Here is a 19,769-nt window from a genome sequence, read left to right as displayed (position 1 = left end):
TTGTGAGTTCTGTTCATGTTCTGATTTGGGGATAAATCTGTATAAGCCCTTGTGTGTTGATGACCTAAGACCTTCTGGTTTTATTACTGTATATATAGCCAAATCTTTTCATCTGTGTACTGTGGCTCATTTTTGTCAGACATTTGCTGGTCATACTTGCCAGATGGACTGTGTTAATCAGGGGTCTGCATCCTGTTGCTCATGAGATGATTTTAGAGGCATGGCCAAAGTCAGCCCTTGGCACAGTCTAAAATTAGGCAAAGTTTCCCTTTGCTTTCCCAACCCTCCATCCATGCTTCTTCTCTCACAGTACCTTTCAGTGAACCCAGTCCCAACTACCAGTGCCTACTGTCTTTCTTGCTCAACTGTGTAACTACTGTGTAACTTGCTAATGATGGTATAAGGTATAATCCATCTCACAAATATTTGCATTTTAAAAAGGAACTCTTTAAGATGGAAAAGCCTTCAAGATCCACAGGAATGAAGCTATAATGGTGAAGCTATAATTGGTCATTAGCTCCAACAGAGGAAGAGAGAGAGGTAGTAGAGTTGATATACTGGAGTGGGGGAAGAAACATCCTCCTAAGGCCAACCTTGAACCTAACCCCTAACCCCTCTCCCCAAAAATCTGTTGATTTATCAAGGAAGTTCCACCTTACTGTGGAGTTCTTTTCCTCCACTCCCATCCCCTATGTCTTTAATCCATTTAGGCATAATGAGTTTTTATAGCAGTCTTTTATTAAATTACGAATTATTCCAGTGGGAGTGGGAGGGCAGATTGTGAACCATGCATCAGTCCATGCATATTCCCCTTCACTGGGGATAATCTGACAGAGACCCTTCCCTCAGGCAGATGCCATGGTGGCCTTCTTGCCACCCTTTCACAAGTGATCAAAATGAGCACATTCCCTTCTAACCCCAAGCAAAATCTTTTTTAAATGCTCTCTTTTATAGAAGTTTTATCAAAAAATTGCATTTAATTCTTGTAGACAACTTTTTATCCAGAGAGCACAGATGTTTAAAAGAACACAGCTATTTAAAGATGTGGCACGTGCAGGTTTGAATTTAGGTAGCTGATAAAAACAGAACCCTTCAGTTTGAACTTGAAATTACTTGTTTTACAAAATAGAACATGATAGTCTCCGATGGGCTTCAAAATGGGAAAGAGTATTGTATTACCCCTGAAACTTCGTCTCTGGAAGCTTCTATTAACTTTTTAAAGTCAGACAATGGTATATAACTTTTAACTCTCGATAGGAACTAATTCTGAAGCATCAAATGCTTCTGAAACAGAATCTGACCACAGAGATGAACTCAGTGATTGGTCATTAGCTCCAACAGAGGAAGAGAGAGAGAGCTTCCTGCGCAGAGGAGACGGACGGCGGCGTGGAGGGGGAGGAAGAGGACAAGGAGGAAGAGGACGAGGAGGAGGCTTCAAAGGTACAGTGATTTTCATTATTGAGAAATAAAGGTGATTTTTAACAACTGTCTGATGTTCCATCAAAGAAAAAAAACCTGGCAATGGAATTATGTATTAACATCCTGTTTTGTGCTGATTGGCACTGGAAGGAATCAGCGTTGATTGTAATAACAGTATTAGTTAGCTTTCTTGTGGTTTATGTAGAATATATGAATAAAGATCAGTGACTAGTTCATCTTATTTGGAGATTCTAACCAGTGTCTGATTGTTAACCCAAACTGACCGGTTGATAAATAATATTTTTCCATTGCTTGGTAGAATGATGGATTAGAAATTATAATGTAATATTGGAATTAGTAGGCTACATTTTAGTTCCTATGCTCAACCTGGTACCTATGATCAACCTGGTAGATGTAAGAATGCAGAATTTCCACTAAGTTTACTGGAGTCTCTAATTGTTGAACATTTAAAAAATATGTAGGAAACGACGATCACTCCCGAACTGATAATCGTCAGCGTAATCCAAGAGAGGCTAAAGGAAGAACAGCTGATGGATCCCTTCAGGTAAGACTAAATGTGCTTTCGTATATCTAAATTGTTTTACATGGCAACCTAAGACTTATTAGTTTATCTGTATGTTTAAGCATGTTTGTAAATTTGACAGATGAGATTTTCCTTCAGTGTCACACCTGTGGGTCATGTTGGCCCTTGTGTTGAGTATACAATAAGTGGATTTCTCTAGAGAGTATGCAGCATTTATAAATATTTCAACAGCCATACTATGGTTGAAAAACCACATTAGTGGACTCACAATTAATTCTCCCAAGAAAAGAAATATTCTGAAATAGACCAAAGAGACCTGAGTAAGTCCTATAGGTCCTTTCTACTTTCAATTGTAGTGATAGGAGAAAGTAAGGAAAAGTAGGTATGTCTCTCACTCGTAATTAATACGAGCTTGTGATGTGTGACTCGTGTCCATATCCAGTCATTCAGCTGTTTATTACTGACAGAACCTATTCTGACGATCCCTTCTCAAGTGGCTTTTGCCAGTGCTAAGCACATTGTTAACTAATTTTCAGTTACTCTGTGAGCACATCCAGACAACTAAGTGCTTTGTGTATATTTTATCTACCCCAATCTTATGGCAGCCCACTTAAGTGAGTAATTTAATTGTCTATGTTATAGGTGAATAGACTGAAGTTGTGGTCATTTGCCCACATATTTGTAGCTAGCATATGGTGCAGTGATATTCAAACCCTGGTGTCTAATTCTCTTCTACCCATGTTCTCTTCTTCATTGGTAACTCTTAACTCTTACTTCTTTAACCAAGTAGCTAAGAGTTCCTTTCTGACTGGGGCTTAGTTTGGAACTAGTCCTGATGGTTAGTGAGAGAAATTTTAATACAAAAGGTATGTTATAGAATATTCTTCAAACTTTATAGCAGGGGCTGGGGATATGGCCTAATGGCAAGGGTGCTTGCCTCGTATACATGAGGCCCTGGGTTCAAGTTCCCAGCACCACATATACAGAAAATGGCCAGAAGGGGCGCTGTGGCTCAAGTGGCAGAGTGCTAGCCTTGAGCAAAAAGAAGCCAGGGACAGTGCTCAGGCCCTGAGTCCAAGCCCCAGGACTTTATAGCAGCTCTCAGTATTAGCTTTTGGCAGTATTTAGTTGCTGACCAGGACTTAGACCTAAATGAAAATATTGGCCAAGTATATCACTTACACTTACCAGTTTTGTAATCTCACTGACATAATATCATAAATTTTGCAAAATGACCATTTTTAAGTTATATTTTAGTGAGAAAGTGAATAAAAATACTATGTTTTCCTTGAGAATATAAACATAGAAATTAATATACTGAATCCTTGACAGCCAGATTTTGAAACATGTATCTAGACCTGCCACTAAAGTTCTTTGAATGGTCAGCCATTTGGGGATGTTTTCAGCATTTATACCTGAAGCACATCATATTTTTAATTATTACACTCTTAGTTTCATTGGTCAGTATCTCTCTTCTGTTAGTAGTCTTGACCACAGGAACTTAAAATATGTTAAGTAACACTTAGAATATTCTCTGATTAAATTACAGTAACCTTTAGGCATTATTAGGGAACTAGCTCATCTACAAATTAGTGTCTGCCAAAGTTCCCATGCCATTTTTTCTTCAAGCTGTTTTAAGTTATATGATCATTTTAAATATGTTAGGGAAGTACAAGCGACTAGAAAGCAAAATTTATTTTTCTACACGACTACAATGGCAAATCTTGGTATAAAGACACATAGTTATGCCTATGATAAATATGAAGGTGTAAAATGAAGGCTAATAGATGAGTTGAGTTTTCATCCTAATAAAGTCAAAATACGTTATGTCTCCTGTGAGTCCTGTGAGTAACTACAGATAGTTAAAAAAAAGAAGAAACCATTTCTGAACTATAGTGTTAGCATGAGATACAGTGTTACATATGTGCATGTGTATTTATATGCATATGTGTATGTATTGTACATACGTAAATAGCGACATGTATATCGACACACTATAGATAAGGCCTATACTATGATAGTAATTCATTTTAAGTATTTATTTCTCTTATTTTGCTTAGAAGACACTGTAAGATTGCCAATTTTTCTCTAACTTTGTAGTATGATGACCAGTGTGTTTCAGTTCAAAAGGTCTTAAATTTGTAAATCAAATAAAGAGCCTCTACTACCTCAATTTCTTAGATTTCTTCTATTCTCAATTCCACTTCTCCTTTTATGCAAAGGATACATTTATTTTTTGTCAGGCCATTTACCGTTTATGATTAGGATCTGGTGTGATCTGAGTTGAATGCAATAATGAGTATCCACCTTAAAATATTTACAGAATACCTCCAGTGAAGGTAATCGGCTGCGCCCAGGTAAAGATCGAAACCAGAAGAAGGAAAAGCCAGACAATGTGGATGGTCAGCAACCACTCGTGAATGGAGTACCCTAAACTGCATAATTCCCAAGTTATATTTCCTATACCATTTCCGTAATTCTTATTCCATATTAGAAAACTTTGTTAGGCCAAAGACAAATAGTAGGCAAGATGGCACAGGGCATGAAATGAACACAAATTATGCTAAGAATTTATTTTTTGATATTGGCCATAATTATGCAACAATCTTTCAAACTTGCACAAAATGATCTTCAAATTGAAACATTGCTTTTAAGTATACTTAGTACTTCAGGGCAGGATTTTAATTATACTCTTCAAAGTACTGAGCAGTAATGTCCTTTATTCATTTGGACCATTTTTCCTGCATTGAGTGATAAACTCACCAGGATGTTTTAGTTTTTCTCAAAAAAATAGCATTTATAGGAATCATACTAGACTTCGGTTTTCAATCTCATATAGAAGTCTCCATGAAATGCGTGTCATTTCGTGTCCTGTGTCAGTTTATGTTTTGGTCCACTTTTCCATTATTTTAGTGGACCCTGAAATGTGTGTGATGTGACATTTGTCATTTTCATTAGCAAAAAAAAAGTTGTATGATCTGTGCCTTTTTTATATCTTGGCAGGTAGGAATATTATATTTGGATGCAGAGTTCAGGGAAGATAAGTTGGAAACACTAAATGTTAAAAGATGTAGCAAACCCTGTCGAACATTAGAACTTTATAGAATGCATGCTCTCCATATTTTTTTCCTTACATAAACATCAGGTTAGGCAGTAAAGAATAGGACTTGTTTTTCTGTTTTTGTTTTGTTGCACTGAAGTTTGACAAATAGTGTTATTGAAAGGGATGTGTAATTTTTCTGTATAGACAGAAGAAGAAATAACTTTTTTCATTTGAGAGAGGCTAACATGTCTTCAGCTTGGAACAAATGTTCCTAGTTGAAAGTTAGTGGGATATGCCTGCTCTTTGGCCTGATGACCAATTTTAACTTAGAACCATTTTTATTTCGTCCTCCTCAAATTTTGTGAACTTTTTCATAGTTTAAGATCAAGCTTATTTTGGGGAGATAGGAAAGTTGTTTTCATGTATACATAATAACCCTGTGAAGTACAGGTACTTTGTCTGAGAAACATTGGAAGCAGGTTAAATGTTTTGTTAACTTTTAATTATAAAGTCTAATGTATACGCAGAATTGAAAAGCATACTAGGCTCAATTAACAGTAATACTTTTTTTTTTCCAGTTTTTAGTTTTGATGTGATTTTGGTTTTGTTTTTGAGCTTTTTTTAATGAAAAAAATTACTGAGGAAAAATATGTGAAAGATCTTCACTCCTAAGATGTTATATTTTTCTTAAAAAATAACTCCAAGTAGGGGTACCACTGAATCTGTACAGAGCCGTACAAACTGAAGTTCTGTATTTTGTGAGTTTGTTTCTTTCATTTTCATTTTACAGTTACTTTTCCTTGCATACAAATAAGCATATAAAAAGGCAACAAACTGCACATGATTTCACAAACATTAACAAAGTCATTTAAAAAGTATTGCCAAACATTAATGTTGATTTCTAGTTATTTATTCTGGGAATGTATAGTATTTGAAAACAGAAATTGGTACCTTGCACACAGCATCATCTGTAAGCTGTTTGGTTTTAAAATACTGTAGATAATTAACCAAGGTAGAATGACCTTGTAATGTAACTGCTCTTGGGCAATATTCTCTGTACATACTAGCGACAACAGATTGGATTTTATGTTGACATTTGTTTGGTTATAGTGCAATATATTTTGTATGCAAGCAGTTTTAATAAAGTTTGATCTTCCTCTGCTAAATTGATGTTGATGCAATCCTTACAATGATTGCTTTTTAAACTTTAAGATAGGAGAAGAAATCATGAGTTGTTCTGTTACAAAATGTAACTGTTACCATTGGAAATTTCACATATAGGAAGTTAGCCGTTATCTACCATCATTATCTACCAACTTTCGAGGAATTAATTTTGTTTAATAATAAAGTGAAAAAAACAACAATGTGGTACAAAAATACACTGTACCATTACAATATGCACTAAGTCTCTTTTTTACAAAGGCTGGATTCAGCAAGGCGCTAACTTGCTTAAATGTGAATTACTAACTTCTAAAACTGTAATTTGATTCACATGTTTTCAAATGGAGTTGGAGTTGATTCATATTACAATATTTGTGTGCAAATGTGTATGTTTTTCAGTTCAAAGTCATGATGTTTTTAAAATCTTATTAAAGTTTCAAAAATCTGAAGATTGTTTATCTAGATGTAAATTTTTATTAAAAAGTTGCACTTATGAAAACACAAAACCTTAGTCTGACACGTTTACTCCTGGTTTTGAATTTCTATAATAATGACAAAAATGATTTCTGTGGGGGGATATTTGTCACACAAAGCAAGTGTGAGATTGCAAATGACCTTTATGTGCCCTTAAAAGGCAGATGAACCTATCTGAAAATTCTCTTGCATGTTCTTGGTTACAAAATTTCAGTACATGAGATGCCGCTGGGACTGGGAATGTGGCTTAGTGGTAGAGTGCTTGCCTAGCATGCATGAAGCGCTGGGTTTCAATTCCTCAGCACCACATACACAGAATAAGGTGGAAGTGGCGCTGTGGCTCAAGTGGTAGAGTGCTAGCCTTGAGCAAAAGCAGCTCAGTGACAGTGCCTAGGCCCTGAGTTCAACTTCGACAAGTAGAAAAATAAAGATGCAACTAAACCATATTAAACAGTATTTACTGGGCATGGTTGTAAACACCAATCCCAACTGCTTGGGAAGTGGAGGCAGGAGGATCACAACTTCCTTAAGTTCCCAACTTATGATGTCTACCTCTAATACAATTTAGAGTATGGGAATTGGCTGTTGTGTTCACTTCAGAAAAGTCTAGCACAGCCTTCAATTTTGTTTTTGTTGCCAGTCCTGGGCCTTGGACTCAGGGCTTGAGCACTGTCCCTGGCTTCTTTTTGCTCAAGGCTAGCACTCTGCCACTTGAGCCACAGCGCCACTTCTGGCTGTTTTCTATATATGTGGTGCTGAGGAATCGAACCCAGGGCTTCATGTATACAAGTCAAACACTTTACCACTAGGCCCTATTTCCCGCTCCTCAGCCTACAATTTTGAAAAAAGTAGATAAGGATTGAGACAACATTTTCTTTTTTTGGCAGGTGTGGGGCTTGAACTCTGGGTCTAGGTGCTGTCCCTGAGCTGTTAAGCTCAAGGTTAGTGCTCTACCGCTTGAGCCACAGCTCCACTTCAGGTTTTTTGGTGGTTAATTGAAGATAAAAGTCTCATCCACTTTCCTGCCCAGGCTGACTTTGAACTTGATTCTCAGATTTCCACCTTCTGAGTAGCTAGGATTACAGGCGTGAGCCAGCAGCACCCGGGCAAGACATAACATTTTCATAGTTCATCCATTGTTAGGACCTGGAAAAATTCAAGGAAGTATCCTACATTGATGCATTTTTTTTAATTTTCATTTTTAGTCTGTCTTTCAGAAAAATGCTTTGTGTTTTCAGGTGTTCTAGATTTTCACTCCAGCATGTTATTGGTTTTGTGTAGCTGAACACAGTTCAACAGTAGGTAGTTTCATGGTTTTCACCAGGGCACAGGAACTGCATGTTGTTGGTGGCCAGCTTAATAGTCAATTTGGCTCATTAAAAGACATTTCTCTCATCTGATCATGTTAGAATCCCAGTGGTTTCTAGTATCGTGTCTTTTGGACTCTATACTGGTGGATACCTATGGATCTAACCTGTTAAATTATCCTAAATGGCATGTTTCCCTTCTGAAATTTGGATGCCTGTGATAAGCATTTTTGTTCTTCATAAGGACTTTTATGTTTGTGGTAAGAGTGTAAAAAAAAAAGAATTCAAAAATTTCATTTTGCTTCAGTTAATTAAATACTAAGCCTCAAAACTGAATGTTCAAGGATCTCTAGCTTCCTAATTTCCTATATGCAGTTTTAGTTGACTTTTTATTGCCATCAAATATACTTGAGAGGAATCAATGTTGGAATAATTTATTTTAAGTCACAATTTCAAAAGTTTCACTCTGTCATGATTAAGAGTGTGGCCAAGCAGAGCAGGTTACATCATGGCAGCCAGAAGCAGAGAAAGAATACCTGAACTAGTGAAACTTTTTCCTCATTTCCATCTAGACCACTGCAACACTGGGATGTTGCTCTTACATTTGAGATGTGTCTTTCTCCTCCTAGGCCTCTCTAAAAAATCCTGTTACTGAAACACTCACAGGTCTTTCACTAATGTCCTAGTTACTTCCAGTCATGTTTACACTCAAGATTAACCATCATAAGTCAATTCTTTGTCCTTTACACCCAAACAGTTTTTTTAAACCATAAGATTTCATCCATGGCTCATCACAAGCTTATGTTTGTCTCATGAAAAAGAATTCATTTGGCCCATCTTGAAAAGTCCCCACAGTATTTACAGTTCTAACCTCATTTTTAAAAGCCCAAGTTGAGATTGTGAGACTCAAGGTGCACTCCTGGCTGTGAGGCTAAATTGAACAGCAAGTTACATACATCCAGCATACATATAGGGTAAATGTTCCCATTCCAAAAGGGAGAAAGAGGATAGCAAATATGACTGAAATGCATCATGGCAAACAATCCTGTAGTTCCATGGCCTGCACCCTGAGCATGTAGTAGTGGTATGATGACAACCAGTTGGGCTAGGCCAGGGAGAAATTGGTAACTTCACATCTGAGGCATCCCCTCCCACAAGCCAGGCAACATGCCCGGCTCTTTATCCATCAAGGATGTGTAAGAATGGTCAGTGTGATTCTGCTGACAATCAACCAATACATGAAGCAGATGGTATCATCAGTGCATCTAGAAGAGGCCTTACTATTAGGTGATAATAAGGAGGAGTCAGTTGGATGACAAGGATGTCATGGGCCAACCCCTCTAATTATGACAGTAGTTCATAGAAAGACAATATGTACCTGCCCTGGTTGTAGAAAGGAGAGTTCTGCACCAAGGACTTTCATGAGTGCCCCATCTGCAAGATTATTCAGGGCACCGTTAAACTACCTGCACAGACATGGGGGAGAAGCGCTATTACCCAGTAGGATAAGCACAAGGTACATGTGAGGAAGCAGAGGCAAGAGACCGTACCTATGCCAGAAATGGCCAGTAGTGTAGGACATTTCACTTACAACCATGACCTGCAGAACCATATGAGCATACATATGGATCACTGCGTATTCCTCCATCCACACCACAATATCCATATAAATAAACAGCACCATGAGAGGTGAGGATTGAATTCAATTGACAGATTAAACTACAGAATCTCCTCCATCCTCTGCTTGTAATGGGTCAGAAAGTACGTTTGTTTAGGGAACTTGTTGAAAATCAAAGGGCATATTCCAAGGGGCAGTTAAAAGGACATCAGGAAGCAGTAAGGTAAGTACACATAGGCACATCCTATCTTGTGACAGGATCACTGGAATGTCACAAATCCTGTGTCTGAGTAGACACAAGATAAGGAAAACACACAAACCACTTTTCTGCTGGCATCAGGTTTTTTCCATACTCACCATTCACTCATACTTTTTGCATCCAATTATAGCTTCCATGTAGTTCTAGAGTCCCCATAGATCTGTGGCTCTGTGCTACAAGATCTTTGTGCAGTCCAACTGCCTCCACAGACACCTCAACAAGGACAATTGTAATGGTAGTCTCTCAGGGAAACACAGTAAAAGTATTTGTATTGCTGGACCTCATGGGCCAGGGTACTGCCCTGCCTCACTCCTCGGACATGCAATGAATATCCCAGGCCAGTCCTGATGGCCCCAGCTTCCAAAATGTCATGGGCCCTAATGGCAGAGACAACAGTGGAGATGGTTTTAAGGTAGCTAAAACCCTAAGAAATCACAGATCAATTCACGTAATAACCCAGATGAGGAAAACAAAAGACAACACCAAGCATACATGCACGCAGCAAACATTCTCACAGTGCAAGGTTAGATAAAATGACTGGTTCCTCAGATTTGTCTCCATGACATTATATGGTCTCCACCGGGCACAGTTTTTTATTTAGTCTTACGCAGTATCAGTGGTTGGGGGATTGATATGGGGTCTTTTGAGCTGCCTTTGTGACCTCTTGTGGGCTGCATTTGTGGTCTCAGGGCACAGTGTAAGGTCTAGTCCTAGCCACTAGCTTCGGGTTAGGGTGAGGGTGACAAAGGGTCAGAAACAGAGCCAGCTCTTGTCCTTTCCTTCATGGATTTTATGTTCTTTGTACTGTGAAAGAGCATCAACATTGTTCCTAGATGCTTTTATCTTTCTTGTACCTTTTTCTCAGTAGCCACCCCACCTCCTGTCTGCCAGCGGCCTTGCATCTCATAAATCGTTGGATGCCCAGATAAATTTGTGTATTAACAGACATTGAGGAGACACCAGAATTTGGAAGGTGCCATCCCAGGTCATTCCATACCTTCCGATGTAGAAATGCCTTTGTGGAAAAAGTATATATGTATATATGAGCAGAGCAGGAGCATACTCCAAATGGTGTGACTAGCACAGTGAAGATGTGGGAATCTGGGGTCTCAGAATGCAAGGAATCGGGAGCCAGGAAGAATTTGAAGTGATACAATAAGAAAAGCAATAAATAGGGCTGGGAATATGGCCTAGTGGCAAGATGCTTGCCTCCTACACATGAAGTTCTCGGTTCGATTCCCCAGCACCACATATGTGGAAAATGGCCAGAGGGGGCGCTGTGGCTCAAGTTGCAGAGTGCTAGCCTTGAGCGGGAAGAAGCCAGGGACAGTGCTCAGGCCCTGAGTCCAAGGCCCAGGACTGGCCAAAAAACAAAAAAAAAAAAAAAAAAGAAAGAAAACAATAAATAGTAAGATTTTATAAAAATGGTAAGGAAAAATGGAGAATACAAAGAAGACAACGAACCACATTACAAATCAAAGCAGTTTGTGATAGATATTTTATCATAATTTAAGAGGTGTTTTTAAATTGTATGCAACTTCACAGAGAAGTGGAAAAACCCCGAAAAATCCAAAGAAAATGGTCCATTTATTTTATAAAGCCATAATTTGTGTGTTGCAGCTTTATCTTCTGAGCCGTCAGGGTGATTGTGTGGTATCTGGAGAAATAGTCATTTTCTATATTTGGTAGCTATAATATTAAGGTTCTTGGTGGAATGACGTTATGCATGAGTTAAGAGATTTTTGTGCACTTGTTTTAGACTTGGTAATGTTGCATCTTCTGACTGTCTATCTTGTCACTAGAAAGCACAATCTAACCTGTCATTTGTCACAATTGCAAGTAGTAACTTGAAAATTTTAATCTGCTTGGACAATATGCTATGTAGAGATGTAAGCCTGTACCATCATTTCTTTGTGAAATACAATTGTAAAGGTCTTCAGTGAGGTAGCATCATAGAAAGAAGGAAAACGTGTGGATCTGCAAGGGTAAGATAACACTAGGATAAGATCCTATTCAGGTGTGACGGGTTGCAGGTGTCATGGCGCTTCTCTGCCCTGTGTGGTGGGCTGTGCAATCCTGCAGTCACAATCATTTCTTGTACATTTGCCAAGGACAAAGTGCAAACCTGTTGGGTCGAGCGAGCGTGGGGCATTGTAGAAGGAATTCAAAACAGGTGGGCCTGTGGAATGAGACTAAGCCTACGATGTTAGTGGGATGGGCTCATACTCAGATCTCGCGAGGGCTTTAGTTCACACGAGAGTTTGTGTGTTATACAGTCTCAGAGCGAGGCTGTGACTCAGCAAAACGGTCCCAGGGCACCATGCCTGCTGGGACTAGGTCTCCTCACGGGAGGCCTAGCTTTCGAGGCAGGCTGGTGCGCAGTGCTCGCTTGAGACTCTTAAGCAGTGAGGGCGGGCACAGCGGCGACGACCGTGCCACTGGCTCCTATTCGAGGCGCTTGCTCGTCAATCCGCACTACGCAGCTCACATGGCAGCGCTGCCACAGCCTGGCAGGCTAGCCCATGTGGGCGGCTTCTGGTGGGAGCTACGCCAGACACTGGCGGCCATGTGGAGCTACAAGCTCTTCGGCCTGCTCATGCTGTTGACGTGGACGGTACTCGTGGTCGCTTATATCCTCCATGCTGGTGAGTGGGCGCCGGCACCGTTGGGGCCGTGATCGGGGAAGTGGGCAGGGGTCAGCAGCCGCTGGGGTGGGCGTGGGCCGCGGGGCGTGGGTGAAGTGAGGGAGGACGACGGCTGGTGTGCGGGGGTGGGGAAGTATGGGAGGGACAGGGATTGAAGCGACCGTGGAGGAATATTCTAGTGACATAAGAGCACTGGCAAGGATTTCGGGGGGTCGGGGGTGAAGGGGCTGCCGGAGGGGGTTGACGAGAGGAGGAGGTGTCACGGAAGTCGGACAAGTGCGGAGGACATGGGAGAGCTTCGCACCGGAAGTGAAGGAGTGGCGGAGGAGCACGAGGTATGCCGGAAGTGGGTAACATGGTGAACGGAAGGGCAGGAAGTGAGGAGGTGTGGCCAAGGTAGAAGAGGTACTGCGGAAGTGGGAGAGGACTGAGGAGGGAGGGGCAGCATCTGGCGTGGGGACGCTGCGTGAAGAAAGTGGCGGACATGCCAGGTAAGTGGGATACGGGTGACGGGGATGGGAGACGTTAACGGAAGTGGGAGGGGCATGAGGGAGGGGCATCACAGGGACCGGAAGGGGAAACTCGGAAAGGAGGAGCGCGAGGGAAGTAAGAGGCGGGGCAGCCTTGGGGAATGGGCGGAGCAAATGAGCAAGTGGTGACTAGCCACTGCCTTTTACTCTTGCCACATGCAAAACCTAAAGAGCATTTGAAACCCGCCATTGCCACGTGCCCCACTGGTCTCCTTATTTGCCCTTGTGCCCTCTACCCAGCAGTCATAGCCTTCTTAGTTGACACTTGCTCCTCCCCTCTCCTGCTTTTGCCTATACTAGCGACATTGGCTATCCTAACCATGGCCACTTCTGTATCTAACCAGCTGGCTGCAGCTATACTGGTTGTTGCTCAAAGCCTCATGTTCTCCCTGCGCTTACAACCTCCTGGCTCTCCATACCTCTACTCTGCAATTTCACGTGTACGATCTTATACAAAAGCTTTTCCTCCCTGCAACCATACCCACATAGAACCCACATGTCTGGACGACTAGTTTGAAGCCAGCCTAGGGAGGGAAGTACAACATATTCCATCTCTCATTAGCAAAAAGTAGGCCTGTTTCTTTTGCAGAAACGGTAGGCCACCAGGATACAAAAGCAAGCAGTGGTACGGGCCAAACAAAAAATTCTTTTTAATATAACTGTTTTTCAGTTTTATGACTTTTATAAATATAGTCTCCAGCTTTCCTGTTTTGTTTTTGACAACTTGTGTTTTTGAGGTCATACTTAACAATACATGAATATCTTTAGTTGTTGCTTATTTTTTCCGGCTAGAACATCTTCTACAAAGTTGAATAACAGTGATGAAACTAAGGCCTTTCTAGTCTTAAAGTGGCCAGAAGAAGTACATAATAAGACCTGCAAAACAATTTGATGTAAGACAAGACACGCATATCTCCCTGTATTGATAATTTTGTATGGCTCTTAATGACATTATGGATATTCAAATGACACTTGGTACAGTAATGTTTGCCACCCTTATAAGGGGAATACTTTCAGATTTGCATCATTACTATGATGTTACTAGTTTTTCATTCGTACTCTTTCCTATGTTGAAGAATATTCCTAGTACTTCCAGTTTCATGAATTATGACCATAGCAGGGTTATTATATTGTGTCAAATAGTTTTTCTATATTGATTTGTGATTTTCCCTCTTCCCTCGTTATACTGTATCTATTTCCTTCTTTTGAACCACTTTTGCATCCCTATGATAAATAGTACTTTGTCATACTAAATACTCATTTTAATTTACTATTCTATTCAATTTTCTACTGTTTTGTTGAGGTTTTTCCATCTTCATTCACTAATGCTACTAATGCTGTAGTTTTGTGGTATATTTGGCATTGTTACCATGTTACTACTACCCTCATAAATTAACAAATTTTCTCTGTCGTGAAAGATTTTTTGAAAAAAGGATAATTGGATGTGGAGTTGTTATTAGAGCCAATGATGCTGTTCAGAAGAGTCTCCAAAAGGTCTTAGGTGTCCAACAAGCCTTCAACTATTACTCTGAATTTGTAATCATATTTACAAAACAGACATATTTGATTAATTGAGGCCATAGTGACCCAGATGCTTGTCACTGGGAGGTAGAAGCTTGTGATCCCTTAAACCCTCTGTTTTGGAACTGTTGTTTGGGATTTTAAAGAAAACTTTTGCATATTTTTGTGGTTTTACATTAATCTTAACAGTTACAGAATGTTTCATTCCATTTAAGTTATCTAAGATAAAACTTCAAAATAACTTAGACAAGAAAATCTTAAGACAAGAAAAAATGCAGACAGGGAAGTAACAGTAACAAAAGTCTCAGGACCAGGGTGTAGATGCAGAGCAAAAAGCCAAAGTATTAATGAGAAAAACTACAATTGCCAGGAATAGAAATAGATCAAGATTTAGTCTCTTAGATCTTCCTGAGAGGCAGACAATATTCATACCGGATAAGCCCACAAACAACTGTGTGGTGATAAATACTTTTAGAAGGGGACGATATCAGCTGAGTATATTATATATATGTAAGGAAATTTTCATAACAAACCCACACATTATACAACGAACATACACTAAAAATGTTTGAAAAGGATTGATGTTAGTTGTGCTTTGAATGTGTGGTAGAAATTGCAAGTGAAGCTGTCTTCTATACTTTTTCTTTTGGGGAAGTTTTTGATTAGCATTTCAGTCATTTGTAGCTCTTCTCTGAAAGGCCTTCCTTTCCACAGAACACTGATTGCCCTCACCTTCCCTAATCATTATATCTTCCTTCCCTAATCTGTAAATTACTGACCTCTACCAAGTCTCAACTTTCCACCTCTAATATTAGCTTACTAGCAGCCTTTTCACAACTAAAATTTCTCCTTCAGCCACTTCATTTTGCGATGCTCCCCTTCCTCACATCGTGTTACAAAGTCCTAATGTCTCTCAGGTTACTTACAAATGCCTTCCTTTCTCTCAGGGTTTCCCATCCTATCTTTGCATTTATCATTTTTTTACTTTTGGGTTCTTTGTTTGTTTGATACAGTCTTGCTATAATTCATACTGGTCTCAAACCCAGAATCTTTCTGCCTTAGCCTTCGAGTGTTGGGATTACATGCATACACCACCTTGACTGGCTCTTATCTGGTAAGCCTATTAATTCCTCAATTATCCACTTAGTTTTTCTCTTCCACATAACCCCTTACAAAAAAATCTTTCTCATACTTCTCAGAGAATCACCTTCACCCCATCGCACATAAGCCTTTCTTTTTTTCACTAGTGTATTACTTCCTCTCTTTCCAGTGGTTTTACCCCTGATATCACTGTAACTGATTTGGGTACCCTGGATATCATGTGTACATGTATTGGAACTAGGGAAGGGAAAGAGACAAAGGATAGAAAGACAAACCTATGTAACAGCAATACTTACAAAACTATATGCTGTAAACCAACTGCACAACTCATTGGGAGGAAGGCAATGGGGAGGGGGTAAGGCAGGGAAAAATGAGGGAGGAGGTAAACAACTTGGATAAGAAATGTATACACTGCCTCACATATGAAACTGTAACCCCTCTGTACAGCACTTTGACAATATATTTTTTTAAATCTGGAGGTTTGAAAGCAGGTTAAAATATTATTCCTCCATTTCAAATTTCCATTGAAATAAGAATGAATACCTGGGAAACCTAGAAGGCTTTCAATGTCCTATCTGTATGCAAGAAACTTGGAGGCTTTCTGAAACAATGAGGGCCAAATAAGACAGAACAGCCTGTGTCACTTTATGATCAAGGTCTGGAGGTAGGTCACTTTGAGCTAAGAGATTTAAATTAGGGAGATCAATGCCTATCCTCGAGGGACCCCAGAGAAGACACAATTTCCTAAATGTAACCTAAAGTGGAGACAGAGGCTAGAGTATGGTACTGCTAGATATTACTTCAAATTTTCTGCTGAGTCAAGTGTCAATAAATAGTCAGTTGGGGAAAGAGGGAGATACAGATGACAAAGATCCTGTCAAATGACTCGCTTCTAAATGTAATCACATTCTGAGCTGCCTCTAATCTGGCAACATGTATTTGGTGAAGTGAATCATTTCCTAGGCAAACAAAAATAATAAAATTGACTCATGAGTATAAAGTAGAAAAGTAAGAAACTATCTCCCTTTTAAAATATGTTGTGACTGAGAGCCCATAGGCTCACACCTATAATCCTAGCTACTCAGGAGGCTGATACTTGAGGATTGTGGTTCAAAACCAGCCCATACAGAAAAGTCCATGAGACTCCAGTTAGCCAGCAAAACAGCCAGAATGATATGGAGCTAGCTTTGAGTGAAATAGCAAATTGAGAGTATAAGGCTCTGAACTCAAGACCCAGTATTGACAAAATAGACTTACAAAAAATAGACAGGCACTTTATGAATAATTTTATAAATGTCTAATATATAAAAACTTATTCAATTAGTTTATGAAGGAGGTGTAAGTTTCATGCCACAGTCTAAAGATAAAACATGCAAAAGAAGCTCACAAATGCCTATGTAAAGCCAGGTCTTATTTTCAAGAATTTCAAGTGTTGGTTTTTTGTTTGTTTGTTTTATCCCAGTCCTTGGGCCTGGACTCAGGGCCTGAGCACTGTCCCTGGCTTCTTTTTGCTCAAGGCTAGCACTCTACCTCTTTCTACCTCTTGAGCCACAGTGCCACTTCAGGATTTTTCTATTTATGTGGTGCTGAGGAATCGAACCCAGCGCTTCATGCATGCTAGGCAAGCACTCTACCCCTAAGCGACATTCCCAGCCCTCAAATATTGTTTTAATGTTGGCGAGTATATTAATATTTGACAGTAAGCAGAAGGAAATAAGATCATACCAATTAATACTAAAATCATTTGATAAAACACTACTATTTCTGATAAAACTGAAACAACAGATAATTTGTAATAAATTGTGACTCCAGGGATGTGCATCTGTAGTTTAATGAAGAATATTTATTCATGAAACACTGTGTTTTCACATATCTATGCTAGAAGTTGACTAGACATGGCTAAGAGCCCCTTTTAAGAATTTGTCTTAAGGATATTTTTGTAAATACCTGCAAACACATAGTGCTAGTGATAACCATCGCAAGCTAGTGATGATCATTGTAGTGTTTTTTAAAATACCAATCCATTGCAAATAACATAAATTTATTCTAATACTTGAAATGGAGTCTTATATTGGTATACTCTTTTTTGTTTTTGTTTTTTTGTTACTTTTTTTTTCAAATTTTTATTATCAAACTGATGTACAGAGAGGTTACAGTTTCATACGTTAGGCATTGGATACATATCTTGTACTGTTTGTTACCTTGTTCCTTATACCACCTTCCCCCCTCCCCCTTACCCTTTCCCCCTCTGAGGTTTTCAGTTCACTTACAGCAAACAGTTTTGCAAGTATTGCCTTTGTATTTGTTTCTCTTTTTTACCCTGTGTCTCTCAATTTTGGTATTCCCTTTCAATTTCCTACTTCTAATACCAGTATACACGGTTTCCAATATACTCAGATAAGATTACAGAGATAGTGTAGATACAACCACAGGAAGGTGATACAAGAACATCATCAATAGTAGAAGCTACAGATACACATGGGACGTTGAAAGTAGTTACAGCTGTGATATAACAATCATTTCCATAACATGGAGTTCATTTCACTTAGCATCATCTTATATGATCATAAGGGTATAGCTATTGGGCTCTTGTGATCCTCTGCTGTGACTTGCCTAAACCTGGGCTAATTATTCCCAATAAGGGAGACCATAGAGTCCATGTTTCTTTGGGTCTGGCTCATTTCACTTAGTATAATTTTTTCCAAGTCCTTCCATTTCCTTACAAATGGGACAATGTCATTCTTTCTGATAGAGGCATAAAATTCCATTGTGTATATGTACCACATTTTCCTGATCCATTCGTCTACTGAGGGGCATCTGGGTTGATTCCAGATTCTTACTATGACAAATTGTGCTGCGGTGAACATTGTTGTGCTGGTGGCTTTACTATACTCTTATGTTACTAAAGAAAATGTTTGGAAATATTCAATTATATGGACAAATCCAATGATTTTCTTTTATAAAGAAAGAATTGTATGACTATGACTAAAAATTAGTTCTTTGAAGTAGGGTGAAAAGATACAAAAGATTCTTACTGCAATCAGGCCTTTAATTTTATTCTTATATATGGAAACCAATCTATTTACTAACTCTATAATAACTTCTGATTTAGTTGGCATAGATACTGTTTTTCATCTTTCAATTGTTTTCCTTTCGTGTCACTCCTTGGGTTTGAACTCAGACCCTAGGCCCTGTCCCTCAGCATAATTGTGCTCAAGGATAGCACTCTGCCAATCTAGCCACAGCTTCACTTCTGGATTTTTGGTGGTTAATTGGAGATAAGAGTCTCGTAGACTTTCCTGCCCAGGCTTGCTTTAAACAATGATCCTTAGATTTCAGCCTCTATGTACATAGCTAAGATTACAAATGTGATGTATTGGTAACCAGCAATTATTAGATATTTAAGCCTTAATGCTGTTATTTTTCAGAGCAAAAACACTTGTAAATCCATTTATAGGGAGGCAAGGGAAAATGTAAGATTGAAGATTAAACTTTTGTTAATTTTAATACTTCACTTTCGAACTAGGAATGTGATGTAGTGGTAGAGTGCTTGCCTAGCATGTATGAAGCCCTCATGCAATTCCTCAGCACCACATGAACAGAAAAATCTGGAAGTGGTGCTGTGACTCAAGAGGTAGAGTACTAGCTTTTAGCAAAAAGAAGCCAGGGACAATGCTCAGGCCTCCGGACTGAGAAAAAAATACTTCACTTTCACAACACAAACACATTATGATTATTAATATTAGTATCTGTGCAATTATGGGATAAAATGCAGTATCTATTAGCTACTTGATTTTCCATAATTAGGTTAATCAGAAGCAGTTACTAATAAAGGAACAAAGAAAGCAATGAATACTTTATTTCTGAGATAAATGATTTTACATAATTTTACTCCTAATGGTCCTCAGGTTCTGTGACTTCAAAGAAATATTCCATGGTGACTGAAGATGCTGATTTCCCCTCTCAGGCACAAAGGTCCTTTAAGGAAGTTGTGGCTGACTTTTTCTTTCCCACAAGTAAGTTGTTCATTTTATTTTTTCTTTCAATGTCCATGTGTTAAAACAGTATAACTAAGCTGGTTGGTTGCTGGTGACTCTAGCATATAATCTTAAACTATGCAGGTGGCTGAGAGAAAATAGTCTCTCTT

The 19,769-nt window shown here is 39.1% G+C and overlaps 1 protein-coding gene across 7 annotated transcripts in view; it reads left to right on the top strand.

The window, feature by feature from the left end:
- The window catches only part of Fmr1 (fragile X messenger ribonucleoprotein 1), a 41,075-nt gene extending 34,409 nt beyond the window's left edge, over window positions 1–6,666 (top strand). For 2 of the 7 annotated variants that reach the window (XM_048335770.1, XM_048335772.1), the window contains 3 exons: window positions 1,333–1,440; window positions 1,902–1,984; window positions 4,287–6,666. In XM_048335770.1, coding sequence (XP_048191727.1) covers window positions 1,333–1,440; window positions 1,902–1,984; window positions 4,287–4,397 — 302 coding nt within the window. In that variant the 3' untranslated portion in view covers window positions 4,398–6,666. Of the gene's footprint in view, window positions 1–517; window positions 1,441–1,901; window positions 1,985–4,286 lie in introns of those variants that run through there. The other 5 variants (XM_048335766.1, XM_048335769.1, XM_048335767.1 and 2 more) reach the window with 3 other exon arrangements.
- Window positions 6,667–19,769: the final 13,103 nt, after the last annotated feature.

The sequence above is a fragment of the Perognathus longimembris genome, chromosome 28 (genome assembly GCF_023159225.1).
Source record: "Perognathus longimembris pacificus isolate PPM17 chromosome 28, ASM2315922v1, whole genome shotgun sequence".
NCBI classification, from domain to species: Eukaryota; Metazoa; Chordata; class Mammalia; order Rodentia; family Heteromyidae; genus Perognathus; species Perognathus longimembris.
The sequence above is the reverse complement of the archived record's forward strand: the minus strand, read 5'-3'. Positions and strand labels throughout refer to the sequence as shown.